This window comes from Cyrtonyx montezumae, unplaced genomic scaffold (assembly GCF_038088225.1).
Source record: "Cyrtonyx montezumae isolate F1298 unplaced genomic scaffold, pur_monq_1.0 scaffold_8, whole genome shotgun sequence".
NCBI lineage: Eukaryota > Metazoa > Chordata > Aves > Galliformes > Odontophoridae > Cyrtonyx > Cyrtonyx montezumae.
In genome coordinates, this window is record NW_027072089.1 from 110,452,755 (window position 1) to 110,467,699 (window position 14,945).

A 14,945-nucleotide genomic window follows, 5' to 3' on the forward strand; every position below is an offset into this window, starting at 1 on the left:
CAGTCTGTGCTGACATGTGAACCCAACAGATAATAATTACCCTAGAAATGTCCTAGAGTAATGAGGATACACATTACACACAAAAAAGGAGACTTTCATTCGTGCTCAATACTAATATATAGCAGCAAGTTCACTCCTTACTTCTCAGATATAATCTAGCTCTAGTTCTCAGCTAGCTCTTATGCACGAGCATAAAGAGCACCAGTCAAACAACAGAAATATGCTTACATATGTCAGAAAATCGATTCACCACAAACATCTGCCTCAAAAAAAGTTTTCTTTGGCAGTTCTTACTGCCTTACCACCTGGTAAATGAAAATATCCACATGTCACTATGTACAAGACTACTTCTCATGTGTAAAAGAATTTCTAATTTTACATTTTCAGCTGGCTGCTAACTGCACAAGATTCTCAACTTACTATAATATTACCCCCAGTCCTTACAATGCTATGGGATATGAGCACATGAGAGGAGGAGATCAAGAAAAGCCCACTCAAATGAGAAAAGTGAAAAGAGGAAAAGGAAACTACACAACACCCCAGTTTCAGACCCATCCACCAAGGCCTTGGCAGAAGAGAGGAGTTTTGCACTGTGAATGGAAAGAACAAACTTGAGTTATGGTGAAAAGCAGGGAACCAGTTTCATAATCAGAGACCTACTGTGGAATATGCTTGAGTATACACGGCCAAAGAAATGTAACTTGTGAATAATTCTAGATGCAGCAAATCAGTGCATGTCAATATATTAACACAATTAAAATATTTGCATTTGGTACTTGTTATAAAGCTTTCATCATAAATTCCAAACAATATTAGTTTGGATCAAAGATATAAACATTTCAGCAGGATGGCAATATTTGATGAAGCATAGGAAAACATTAAAAAAGTCTTTGGACAAAAAGCTTTTTTTCCTAGGACTTAATAGAACGTCTGGTATTTTAAACTGAATACCTACCTTCTCAACCGGGGTATTTTCTTCACTTGTAAAACTTGCTTTTCTCGACTCATTTTTCGTTCTGCTCAGCCTCCGGGACACCTTCTCTCTAAGCAAAGTGGCGTATCCAATGTGTTCGTAGATGGGATTTGTTGTCATTTTGGAAATATACTCAGAAGCCTTTGTTTCTATATACAACGTTATCAAGCCATCTGTTACCAGATCATGGATCGATTCGAACCTTTTCTCCCCAACGAAGTGCTTCCCATCATAGAACAACCTGTAGTTTAAGGTCTGATTGCCAAATCTGCATATACCAGAAGAAAAGGAAGGAGAGGACAAAAAGACAGAAGGAAGAATATCAGAGGGCATTCACACTGTCAAAACACTCAGAGATAATTTTGCTAACAAGACAATGTGTCTGACTGCATATGGAACATGCACACGGTGCAAATTCATCTCTGTGATGCCCCAACTCAAATGCAAACCCAAACCTAACTAACCCCTTGGAGTAGGATACAAGCCACATGAATCAGATATATGTGGGTTCAATATAAATTCTGAAGGGCCTATAAAAGCCAAGAGAAAGGCATGTTGCCACCAACATGACCTTACGTGGGATGCATAATTGTGTTGGGCGCTGGTCTGTCCTGAAATGTTTCTCAGGTCCAGAAACTGTAGAATTTTAACAATCATGGCCGTATTTATGGCCACTGAAGAGAAGGGCACTTTAAGCAAGCAACTCAAACCCAAAGATCACGCTCTGGTAGGAAGCCAGGGGACTGAGCTCCTAATTCAGGGAGGTGTAAACTATGTGTAAATTCATGGCAGGTGTAAACTTCATTTTTTTTTTTTTTTTTTTAACAAATGAAAAAGTGAAGTGCTGCAGCAGAATATTCTGCTATCACACCAAATTGGAGTTCTGCTCTTGATTCAGTGATGTGACACTGGGTTAAGTGGTCCCATGTTGTACAAAATGTATACATTTTGTATACTTCCTAGTGCATTCAAATCAAATGGTGTAAGTCTCTTATTTTTTTTACCCAACCTTTTCACATGAATTCTCAATTTATAATCAAATTTATTTTTTGAGTCTACATATAGTTATCTAGATGGCTTTAGAAATCATGCAGTTGTGTCATAACAGCAGGGAATTTGCCATAATCTCCATCCTTTGGTAGCTCTTTTTATTCTTTATTTTTAAATCTCTCTGTAAAACCTTAAGAAATTACATTTGTTCTTTTTCAGCTGACAAAAGTTGCTTTCAATTTACAACACTTTGTAATTGGCATGACTCACCATCTTTCCAACTCTACCATCTGCACATCAATATGAATTCTCAGAAGGATTTCAGCACTGTTTCACAGCTACTTGGGAAAATTCCTTAAAGCAGTTTTGCTACTGACTTACTAGCAGGTGGGTAAAAATGAGGACTTCTGTTTTGTGCATGTCCCACAGAAGGAATAATGTTATATGCATTGTAACATACTGCCAAGGTGCTTGTTCTGTCAAATCCAGTAGAATATCTGGTTCTTCACTTGGAAAGGTTTTGGATGGCACAGCTAAGACAGGAGCAGCTATATCTTCAAGGAAGGGCACCTATGATGGGCAGTAAGGCTGTAGTTTGCGATCTCACTGAATTTTGAGTTCAGGCATACAACGGTCTTTCTCCGCTAAGCTTCCCATGCTTCACATTGTATTCTACAGTAAGCTTGAATTTCACTTGGGGGAAGAAAACTGACCTCTGATCTGTTGCTGAACCTCATGATTCCCCTGGGTCTGATTCTTTAAATATCACCTTCTGTTGCTGGTCTTGGTTGGTTGACAGAGCTCAGAGAACAACCTAGACGAGTCTTCTTTTGGGACATTCATCCTTTGTCCTCACCTCCACACTGTACAGTTTTCAAGTAGAAGTTGCATGTTTAATCCACTGCAACACTCAACTCTAGGTAGCAAAGATGTTGAAAACAGTTGCTTCTGAAAGTAATAAAGTGATCTCCTATCCAAGTGCTAGCACACAGACATAGTTAACTGTGGTGCTGCAATAGTCATGTTGCTGTCAAGAGGGTGCAAAGCCACCCCAACATAATGCAGTGTTTTAAGTACTGATGGGGGCAGACATCCCTCAGACAGACTGACAACACCTCCTCCTTTAAGCATCTACACAGCTGAACTGTTAAGTCCCTTTTAAAACAGCATTTACCTGAGAGCAAGTGTGTAGCATCCAGGTTGCCGCTGGCTTTCCCTCAGAATATACGCTCCTTCTACACCAGCAAGTATCTCATCTGCTTGCTCCCGAGAAATGATCCCATGGAACCTAAGGGAAGATATTGAGGCAACTTTCAGAACAACCTAGTCAGAAATGTTTCCCTGCTCTACTCCAGAAACCACTGAAAAGCTTCTGAAATGAGACTGCAAATGCAGCGGGACACACCACCACCTCACATCTGTGCAAGGACCTGGCAAGTGAGGAGGGAAGAGTGATCAACAGCCTAATTTCCCCCTAAAATCTTTTCCCCATAAATACATCACATTTTTAAAATTTTTCTCCTCTACCAGTCAATGCTTCTCTTATTTGGTCTATAGAAGCTTTGCAGGAACAGAATGGAAAAATGGGCAATAATGGCAATATTTTTATTTTAAATGGAGATAATTTCAAAATAAGAGATCATTCTTATTACTAGTTTGCTTTAGATTTTAATGCTACTTCCTTAAATTTGTAGCTGAAACTGAAAAGAAAAATGACAACAATCACTCAGAATTCTTCTCTGTATACACTTAAGTAGAAGACATTTCACATTTTTAAGAAAAACATTGTTTATTTCAGTCAAGTTCCTCATTCCGTGTTGGAAAAAAAGCAGTACTTCTGTGATTCTTTTCCCATTGTATTTTATGAAAGAAAGAGGCCTGACGATGCACAATTAACCTTACAATAATCAATATTTAGTTGTGATCCTTCTGTAAGTACAAAGTCTTTACAGCAGTTTGAGTCTTAACTCCTACAGACATATTGCTAGCTGATAAATTTCCAAAGGTCTCCTCGGAGGCTTTGAAAGTTTCTATTTTTGCCACTGTCTCTGAAAAATGGCACCAAAATGTACTGACCTGAAGTATCTTCTCTTTTCTGACAATACATATGAAGTGGCATATTTCTAACACTGCCTCTGGCATGGTAGTGGAAGAGAAGGAAAACATGCTGGATGCAAATGCAATTGTTGTTCTATTCTCTTGTCTTCTCACAACTAATATATGCTGGAAATATTAGATTTCAGTGATCTTAACATAGTAAATTTATATGCAAAAAGATGTAAACTGATTCATAATTTCTTTTTGTACTGCTGGGGACACAGTCATTTCCTGCTGCATCCAAATTAAAACAAGCATACCCTAGATGACACAATTTAAGCATGTTTTTACCACTAAACTCATTGCAATTTGTATGCCTAGTTAAAAAAATGAGCACAGGCTATTCACCACCAGAAGCTTATTATAAAATAAAGCAAGCTCTAGTGTAGATATTAGAAAAAAGACAAACTCTCCTGATACTCAATATATGAAACTACTGAGACATTTCTGTGAAATTTCTTTAACCATGGTTGTTAAGCATTGGGTAATCCACGCATTTCTCATGTATGTTTTCTGTACATATATGTATGGGCATAAAACCAGTTGTGCACAGTGCAAGATTACCTGGACTCAGCCTCCTGTCTGTGACAGCAGTAGACAATCAATGCTCATGGAAAGAATACAGGAAGCAGTGAAATGCTTCTTTCACTTCACATCCCTGTCCATCCATCTGTGATCTTACCCTTCTTGAATCAGAGAATCACACTTGGAAAACCTGATATCACTATGCTTTTGGCCTCCTCAGCATCCCATGGTAATGAACCTGAGAGGGACACTGTGACCTCCCCTACTGGGCATTCACTGTGGAAGGGCTGTTTATCTTCTATATATTGCAGTCCATCATTTTGTTCTGCGTTTCATTTGTTCTACACTCTAAATAAAAGGAGAAGGAATGGGGAGAGAGGGACCACAACCACCTGCACTGCTTAAAATGCAGCCACCCTATGGATTTATACAGTAACATAATTTCATATTTTCTATTTGTTTACCTAGGAGGTCCTGATCCTCTTTCTAAGTACTATTGAGTACTGAGTCAATTACTGGCACAGGGCTGTCTCCCCAGTGGTTCTGAAATCTTTGAGTGGTAAGAATGGATGTGATGTCCCCGAAGTAACTTCCAGCAGTTCTGCCAGCCCCACTCACACCCATGGGATGCCAACTAGCATGCACTGCATGGGTGAAAGGTTGTTGCAATGGTTTTACAAGTCTTGCTTGAGACAGTGTGATGGCTTGCTTAGCTGGATGCTGTCTTCAACTCTCTTGTGCTCCCATGGCTAGATCTAAATTCCATACTGTCAAAGACAGTGTTAAAAAAAATGAAACTCGGTAATTAGGGGCAAGCTGCTGGCTCTTGAGCTTCTCAATAGCAGAAAAGGATCATTAAACATAGATGTGTCTGGGATGGCAGAAAATAAGAACTGGGATCTCAGCAGTTTAGCCAGTGATAAGATGCTAAGCCTCAGCAGATTACTCCAGTAAAGGCCAAATGCTAGTGCAGCAAGAGGTGCTGAACCAGAGACTGAGGCAGCAGCCGGAATGGCTTCAGCCTTTCAGCTTTACATGCTCGAAATTCCTTGCAACTGTTGAAGCTACTGACAGGCAGAAAAGCTGTTGACCTTGAGTAAATTATGCTCTGCTTTAGTGGTCCCTTATTTTCCTTACTACAAAAATGCATGAACACTTGGGCTATTCTAGACCTTGTAACTTTACCAAGGCCAGCAGTACACTGACACACAGCAACAGGTGTGCACACTTCCATAACCAGGTGAGAGTGTTAGGGAGGAGGAAGCATTAGGACACCCTGAAAAAGGTAGGGATGGAGGCCAGCTGTGCATCACAAGGCCACTGGCAGATTCAAACAACAACAAGGATTAGAAGTAAAAAACACACCAGACAATATTTTTTTTCCCCAAAAATAAACCTACAGGCTCCAACAGTGGCATAGAACGTGAGCAGCAATACTGAACTGTAACATCGATACAATATTAGGCATTGAAGATACTTAGCTTCCAGTTGGAGCAAAAGGTTAAAGAAAACATTTGTCAGAACTCTGCTCGTTTTTTGTTGTTGTTGCTTTGTTGTTGTTGTTGTTGTTTTTAATTCTAGAACTACACCTTACAGCTACACCTAACAGTTATTGCAAAGAGAATGATACTTACTCTCTTCCATAATACTTTGGTCTGTTCTCCACCTAGAATTGGAAAGAAAGGGAAAAAAAAAGTTTCAAACACTCCGTTTTAAATAAGAAACATAAAAATAAATCATGTTTGATTATTAATGAAGACTACTGTGTCCATCAAAGTGCTGAAATTGTGCAGATTCAAAGCTGTGAGCAGAACAAGTTGACTCAGAAAAGGAAATTAAAATGAGAAGCGATGGTTTTCCTGATGGGTTTGTAGAAGAATAGCACCTATCAGAGGTTGAAAAAAAAAACAGAACTACATAAAATTGCATAAAATCTGATCATTGCATGAAGGAGATGTATTAGCATTTTTGTGAGGCTAATAGTTACAATAGTTACTACAAAATAAGACCATTTCTGTTATACACTCCTTATCTTCCGATAAACATTTTTTTTTGTCTATACATGGCAAATAACCTAAGATTAAATAATAATAATAATAATATTCTTGGGAAAAACAAGGTTTCTGTTTTGTGATGAAGTCTTAAATTCCTTGAATTCTCAATAACATGTGGGCCTGATCCAAAGTACACTGAGTTTGCTGGAAGGACTCCCAATTATTCCACAGACCTTTGAACCAAGTTGTAGGAATGCAGTGTTCCCATACAGAAATGTGGGGCAGCCTGATGCTTGCATTCATTCCTCACGCTCCAATATTTGGTAATTTCTCTGAAAGCAACCCGCAGCCTTGTTAGCCCCTTACTTCTTTGGCCTTGCTCGCTGAACTTCTTCCTGGAATTGCTCTGCAGGTGATGCATGGCCCGGCGTGCAGCCGGCAGAGGGCACGGCTCCCTCAGCGTTCACCCTGCTCTGAGACCCACCCGACTAATCCGCAATTCGTCCTGACACCCTCAATTGCAGACCCCGGGTCATCCACACGCACGTTCTTGTTTTGATTAAATCTCATTATTTCACTCATACAAAAACTTTAAACTGATGGAGGTCCTTCTAAATAACAAACGTGTGTCACTGATTTTGATTCGATAATCTGTACAGCATGCACTAAATTGAAGCAGCTGCCTTTGTACCCTGCAGTCACTAAGGCTCCAATGCAGTGCAAAATGAACTAAAGTCTGTAGAAGATAATAAGAATCTTCAATGGAAGTCCTATGGGAGTTCAATCAAGTCCTGACTATGCTTCTTTTGCAGCTTGATGTTTCATTCCCAGCACAACTCGGACAATTACAGTATCATACCCTTGAAACTTCTGACCAGGAATAATACCCTGATCCAAGCTTTGAGGGGTAGGATTAAAAGCAAAAGGGAAACACAGAAGAGAAGAAAGACCAAAATCAGAGAACTGCCAAGTGCAGGTGATGTGTTTCTGTGTGCAAATAGGGCAACTCAGAAATAACAGTATATGAATTGAATTTCTTTTTTTAATATTCTTAGTTCACTTCTCATATGACCATTGGAAATTTGAAAGGAGTATTCTGGCTTTGTATAAAAGTCATCCACATCACAATGAAATTAGAAGAAATCACTATTGAAACCAGCCTAGCCCTATTCTCATTAAAAGACCTTGGGAAAAAGCTGTGTTACCTCAAAGAGAGAATGTGGTATGTTCACAGAAACACAAAACCGTTTGAGTTGGAAAGGACCTCTAAGATCAATCTAGTCCCACTGTCCTGAAGTGAGCAGGGACACCTACAGCTATGTCAGGTGCTCAGAGCCCTGTCCAGCCTGACCTTGAATGACTCCAGAGACAGGGCATCCACCATCTCTTCCAGCAATGTGAATCTTCATCTTCAGAAGCATGATTTGGCTTTTTCATCTTGGACCTGTCATCCCCATGGACCTTAATGACCCTCCAAAATATATTTTTAGTTGGGAACTTAAATAAAAAATGGTTATCAGAGGCTGGGTTAGGTTTATATGAGACCACCACATGCAATCCTCCCCACTGTAGAAAAAAAGGTGACAAGCAACATGCAGACAAAGTTTCACTCCCATAGAAAGCCAAATAAAACCTTCACAGAAGGTGAAGTGTCATTTTCATCTTGGATTCAGAATCTGCTTATTTAAAGCAAAACAAACAAACAAACAAACAAAAGAGATCTGCCTTTCTCTTGATTCTATACACAGAATATAGCCCAATGCTTTCAGTGTACCTCAGAAAGATGAAGAGGTGGGTTAGCAGTACTGGAACCTGCCATCAAAATTGCCTGCAAGCACAACTTCCCCAGAAATATAAAAAATATAGCAAAAGGATAAAAGCAAACTGTTAATATCCCTTTCAGCAAATGGAGACACATTTTGAATGCCTCTCACAACACCTTTCATGCAAAAATCCAAATTTGTCTGTGACACTTTTATCATTTAACAAGCAACCAACAGGAATGCCCTGCACACTGTGATTTCCCTTTTTCCTGCAGTTCACAAGTTAAAAGATTTGCTCTTCTGAGAATCCACACAAGGCCTATCAGATCCTCTTTCCCTCTCCTCCTCCATAAAGCAGAAACCCCTGTTTCAACAAATTTATAGAATCCACATGTCTAAAGCAGCCACAGTGTCAATGCTTTGTTTTAGGCAAGTAAGATATTGCAGTGCTCTGTGAAATGAAGCTGCACATCTGCCAGACTATCCAGGAACACAAACAAAAGCTGTGGTACACTGTAATAGAGAAACTCTTCTTCTGTGCTCACTGCAAACTTTGGCCTGAAATAATCATTAAGCTCCTAAACCAACTTCTCTGCTAGGAACAAACACAAAGAAATAAAGTTAGAGTGACAGAAAAGATCAAAATGACATCAGGGTCTCTAGATCAAACTCAGAACGTTGTATTGAACTTGGAAATAAACCTAAAGCCCACACAATGGATGGAGCAGAAACTCAAAAGTATCAAAGCAGCCAGTAGTTCTGCTTTGCACTGACTGCAGACTCTGTATAGGCTTCAAGGAAAAGCCTGTATCCCAAAAGGCAAATGTGACTGAATTCAGTTGGGATTAGTGTGCATGCACACAGTCAGACAGATCTGATACAGAGAATCCTTCAACAGGGACAGAACAGAAAACCCACAGGTAGACAAGCGACTGCTTCCAAGTCATAGGAGCCCAGAATAAACAACCTTATTCTGAGGTCATGAAGACCTAATTTTTTATTTTTATTTTTAATAGATAAAGGACAACAAAGAACATTTTTATCAATTGCTATACAGTCCACACAATTTCCTTGCTGAAAAAGTGATCACATTTCTCAGGTAGTTTTATGTAACACTTCAACACTACTCTGTAGACATTCAGCACGGGGAGAAATCTGAGGGGCTGAATCATTTAGGACTCCTACGTGGACAGGGCAAATAACATATGCCAAATAATAGGTCTTCACTAGTGAAAATATATGTTTACCTTAAAGAACATTCTAACTTGCTTTTACTACTCCCATACAGAGGACAAACAAAATGGATTCTGTGCCTTCACTAAAAGTGACAGCTTTCAAGTTAAATGTGAGATAGTGATAGTCAGGCTAAAGGTATTATGGACAATCTCAAACTAAAAAGGTTGTTGCAGAGCAGGCATTTCTGGCCACTGTTCCAGAAATCTGATGAAAAGCACTGAAAATTAGTACTGAAATGCATAGCTGCATTAATTATGAATTATCAGTGAATGTCAAAATTGATCAGGAAATAAAAACAGTCGTGAAATAGCCTTAAATCAGTAATAGTTCATCAGTCCTACGAAGCCAGCAACATTCAACAACATCTAATATTGAAGCACACTCGAAGACAAATGAAACTCAGCCTTCCAAAGGCATTTATCTGGAAGATCATTCTGAGAGGTTCTGCACAGTCTATCCCTTGTCTATCCTTGACTGTTACCCTGGCAAACCTGACTGCCTCTCTCACCCCTTTCCTCCCCCTACCCTCCCCTAAAAATAAACAAACAAAAACCATTTGTACACTTAATCTAGTTTTACAAGTTTTTTGACAATGTTACAATATATTCCTCAAGGTATGGAATCAGTTGCACCGGAGTTCAACATCAACACTGAGAAAGAACTAAGCCTTCTATATAGAAACACACTAGCTAACTAAGCTAATTCAATATACTACTTTCACATAATTTTTAAGTTTTCAGAATTTTAATGCTCTGGGATTTGTGGCTTCTCTTTTGGCCACGATGGTTTAGCCCTAGAATGACATACTCCTGCTAATGTACAGATTATTGTATTAAAATCCTACAGCACTCTGCAGATAACTCATCACAAAACTACTGGGAATCACACAGACAGGAGGTGATATGCCCTAATGTAATAGATTTTCATCGCAAGCAGCTACATCCAAGCCACACTGCACTGAAGATTTGGGATACCCTGAATAATTCCTAAGTATGACCACAGAAATAAGATAACTCTAATTCAAAAATTAAAAAATGAATTAATTTTCCTTCAGCTGCATTGCAAAAGATATTTCTTTATCCAGTGGCCAACACTGAAGTCAAGAAATGTTGGGATGAAAACTGAGAAATCCCTCTGGGACAGCAATCTGTCTATTTCAAAAGGGCCAGCATGATATAACATCACAAGTCTACCTATTTCAGCCACTGCTTTAATACAACCACAAGAAGGATATGAAAGGGAAAGGGAAACAAAAAGGTGTGTAGCTTTTTGTTCATCTCCCCCATTACACAGAAAGAACAGAGAAACAAGATCCATGAGTTTAAAATGTCAGTGCGGTCAAGCAGTGCGGACAGCAAGACATTTTCCCAAAGGAATTTTAATCAGATATAGTTTTTGTTTGGAAAAATCTTATTTATTTTTCAGTAATTCTAGCTGATTAGCCATAAATATGGTTTTCAAGTCAGTAAAAGAGAAGTCCAGAAGAGAAGTTTTCAGAAGGATGCAGACTGTACAGAAAATTGATTTTATTGTCCAAATTGTTCAGCTTTTGGGCAAAATTGTCATGACTCAACTGGAAACTTCTGCCTCAGAATCAATGACAGAAAAATATGAAGAAAAATTTTAAGCCCTCGTTAGCAGAAGTATAACAGAGTAAAAAAACGATGCTGTATTTATTTCCTTCTGTAATGTGCTGGGGTTTTGTTGCCTCCAAATTTGTCTTAAATAAATTTCTCCTTAGATTAATTAGAACATAAATTACCTTTGAAAAGGAGCAATTACTTTACATCAATGCCTCTTAATTTAATTGGGAGACAATTATTTTTTCAAGGGAATATTCGTCTACATTTTTTTACCACCTTTTCCTTACTTTCTTACTACTACTTTTTCAGGCTTGCTGGCTCCAATGTCTTCCAAGAGAAGCAACTCTTAATTTTGAGAAAAGCATCATGTCACAAAGTCTGTTCCTAATTTTGCTATACAAATAGCAGCCATGTAACAACACCTGTACTCTCTGGCCAAGGACAGACAGTCACTATGTGCATACCTAATGAAAATCTGCCCTTGCCCCGTAAGATTTCCAGTCAGTGGCATTCAGCACAACTGATGGGACAAGCTTCAGTGATGAGCCCATCCAGATCACATAACTTTGTGAGTACGTTCAGATATTTTGGAGACACGAGCATACAATATCTTGAGTTGGAAGGGAGCCATGAGGATCATTGAGTCCAGCTCCTGGCTCCACACAGGGCTACTCACAAATCAGACCATATATCTGAGAGTATTGTCCAAATACTCCTTGAACTCCAGCAGCTAAGGGCTGTGACAGCTGCCCTGGGCAGCCAGATCCATGTCCAGCTCCCTCTGATGAAGAACCCTTCCGTAACCCCCTGACACAGCTTCATGCCATTCCTTCGGGCCCTGTCACTGTCACACAGAGGAGAACTCAATGCTGACCCTCCGTTCCCTGTGAGAGTTGCAGCCACCATGAGTGTTATGGACATGATGGAGCCACGAGACAGTGAGGTACTGTGGCTGCCTCTGAGCTCAGACAGCAGCTAGGAGTGAGATGTCAAAAGCACTGAAAAATTCCACAGAGGCAACAACTAGACAGGTTTCCAGAAAGAAGTACGTTGGCATCATTATGTACCATAAAATGAGCATGAATCACTGAAGCTGGATGTTGCAAAAACTGCCAAAACCATATTGGGATCTAAAAACAAACGTACAGCCAACAAGACACCTCTTGTAATCCTCTATTTGCAATTTCCATTCAGAAGGCCTCCAGCTGGAATTCTGAGTGTAGCTTTGGGTACTAGGTCTCAAGAAAGTCTGAATCAAATTAATGGAATGAATGGGGATTCACCAAACTTGAAAGATGTGAAAAAGAGATCACCTAAAGAGAAGACATAGGGGGCTGCAGCAGACAGGTGGAAGAAAGGCAGCCTTCTTCATGAGGAATTAAGAATTTCATTTTCTGGGCGCTTACTAGACAGGACTAGAAGCAATAGACTTACAAGGATAAAAATGTGTAAAAATATAGGATTTATATATCAAGGTTGGACTAGATGATCTCTAGAGGTCCCTTCCAACCCCTTCAATTTTGTGATTTTGTGATGCAGAGTTGTGATTCTCCTCCAGCCATGATATGCATGATGCAGACAGTTCCTCGTGTCTGTCTGCTCTCAGGCTGATAGGAAGGAGCAGAAGGTAATATAAATCACATATAAAGCCACAGCAATGCCACATTCTTGCCCACCTCAGGACAGCAGGGAGAAAGCAGTGGACAGAATGAATTACTCCAGAGCAGAAGGCCAAGCTTACAGGTGACGAACTGGTCATTGCTTACCTAAATAGCATAACACTGAAGTGCCAAACTGTGCTGGCTGTCTTAAAGAATACATATATTCTTCTGCAAAACTTACATTACTGGGGAGAATATAAGATTGGAGTTCTTCACTGTGAGGTAGAATATAAAAGTTAAGAAAGAATATAAAAGTCAAGACAAAAGTGAAGAATTCAAAAGACTGTGCTTATTAACCACTGTTCTGTGGTCAGAGGGCTTGCTGTAAACTACGGAGAACACAGATGCACAAGGATCCCTCCTCAGTGCATCACACTCTGATTGTTTCTATGACACCTACTGCAGGCCAATTTCCATTCCATCAAGGTTATTTCTGTCATTTTTAAAAGCAAAGAATTTAACAAGAGTCAGGTTGGTTTGTTTGCTTTCATGCTTGCTTGAAACAAACTTTAAAGTAACTGCTGTAAAGCATCTCTTATGAGAGTATTTTTAATTTGGGTTAGTTTCCTATCTGTGACCTTAAGCAAGTTTCCCTCAGTCCAGCATACAGTAATCAATACAACAGACAAAATACTTTAAACTCTAGAAGGTGATACAATTTTACCTGACATTGACATTTGCCACAGTTAGTAAAAGGGTATACATTTCTGTATACATTCAGCTTTAACATGGAAAAGCATAATTGGACAAGAAAAGAAAATACAAACATTTTGTTACCCAATAAAATAATGTACTTGTGAACATAAGCTAAAATAAACTGAAATAAATCTTAGTCGGGTAGGCTGCTGCTAAATAGTCAGGGGAGACGAGGTCATGTTCAAACATCTTTGATAAGAAAACCATGAGTTTCCCCAACAGCAATAGATAAATGCAGAAAGCCCTAACAATGTTATAAGTGCTGCTTGTGCTTCTGTAACCACAGAGAAACCCTAAAACTGTCACATGTCATAACTGTCCATAGTATAACCTCACAAATGCACTGTTATGTTATCAGCATTAGCACATCCCCAAAATGTCATATTCCTAACCAGAACACTGTTACAATTTGATGTAAAAACATATCCCTTCAGCAAAGGACCTGTAGAAAGTGCTTGCAAATTACTTAAGAAAAATTTGCAACCATCTGTCAGAGACTGGTTAGAAATCAGTCATTAGAAATCAGTTTGAAACCATGGGCAGGGGATGAGGAAGGAAAATCAGGAAACTAGATATGTAAAGTGAGAGTGAATAGGAGTAGATGGAAAATTCAGAGGACTGGGCCTTGAATAAGCCACATTATGGAGTGTGATATGTACTGTTACTTCATTACACCAGGGGAACACCTGTCCATGGAGTCAGTGGAAGGATGAAAGCAAAAGCACTAGCATTAACTCAGTTATCCTTCCATCATGGACTCTATTAATATTTTTCTCTGTACCTGGGAACAGCAGACATCTCTCAAGTCAGGTTATCTTCAAATTCTGAGGAGGGATGAAGAAGCTTGACTCCTGCTAGCTACATTTCCCAGATTGGAAAAATGTAGAGGTCTTATTAGATTCCCTGCTAAATGCCAAGCAGGAGAGTATAGTTAAAATATGACAGTACATGTTAAACTATTGTATTTCAAAAAGAAATGCAAATATTTTGGGAACAAAGTTGCAAATAAAAATTTAAATTGCAAATCTTCTGAATTTTCATTTTGAGCCCTGAAAATTCAGGAGTCCTTGTTTGAAATTAATACAAGACTCCACTATGATCATACCTACTTCTCTTTGGCATTCCAAACAGACATGTGTAACTGACTGATTTGATCATTCTTTGACAAGCTATATATATGCATGTATAGACCAGTGTCTATTCAAAACTGTTTTAAAGCTCCACTTGCAGCCCTCAGACTACCGCTGTGTCCTCTTTGTTATTTTTTGTTTCTATCAGAAATACAGGATTTTAAAAACATAATTAAAGCAGCAGCAACATTGTAAGAACATGAAGGTATACGCCTCCTTATGTCTTAAATGTATAAACATTTTCATTACTGAAAGGGTTTCAGAAAAACTCTGTTCATTTTCAATTAATTGCTGGCT

General features: G+C 39.1%; 1 protein-coding gene across 1 annotated transcript in view; it reads right to left on the minus strand.

Moving 5' to 3' along the window:
- Positions 1 to 14,945, minus strand: part of CHN2 (chimerin 2) — a 156,951-nt gene that overhangs the window by 63,179 nt on the left and 78,827 nt on the right. Inside the window, exons 4-6 of the mRNA XM_065752490.1 lie at positions 6,220 to 6,251; positions 3,138 to 3,251; positions 956 to 1,241 (exon numbers count right to left, since the gene is read on the minus strand). Of these exons, the coding sequence (XP_065608562.1) occupies positions 956 to 1,241; positions 3,138 to 3,251; positions 6,220 to 6,251 (432 nt within the window). The remainder of the gene's footprint in view (positions 1 to 955; positions 1,242 to 3,137; positions 3,252 to 6,219; positions 6,252 to 14,945) is intronic.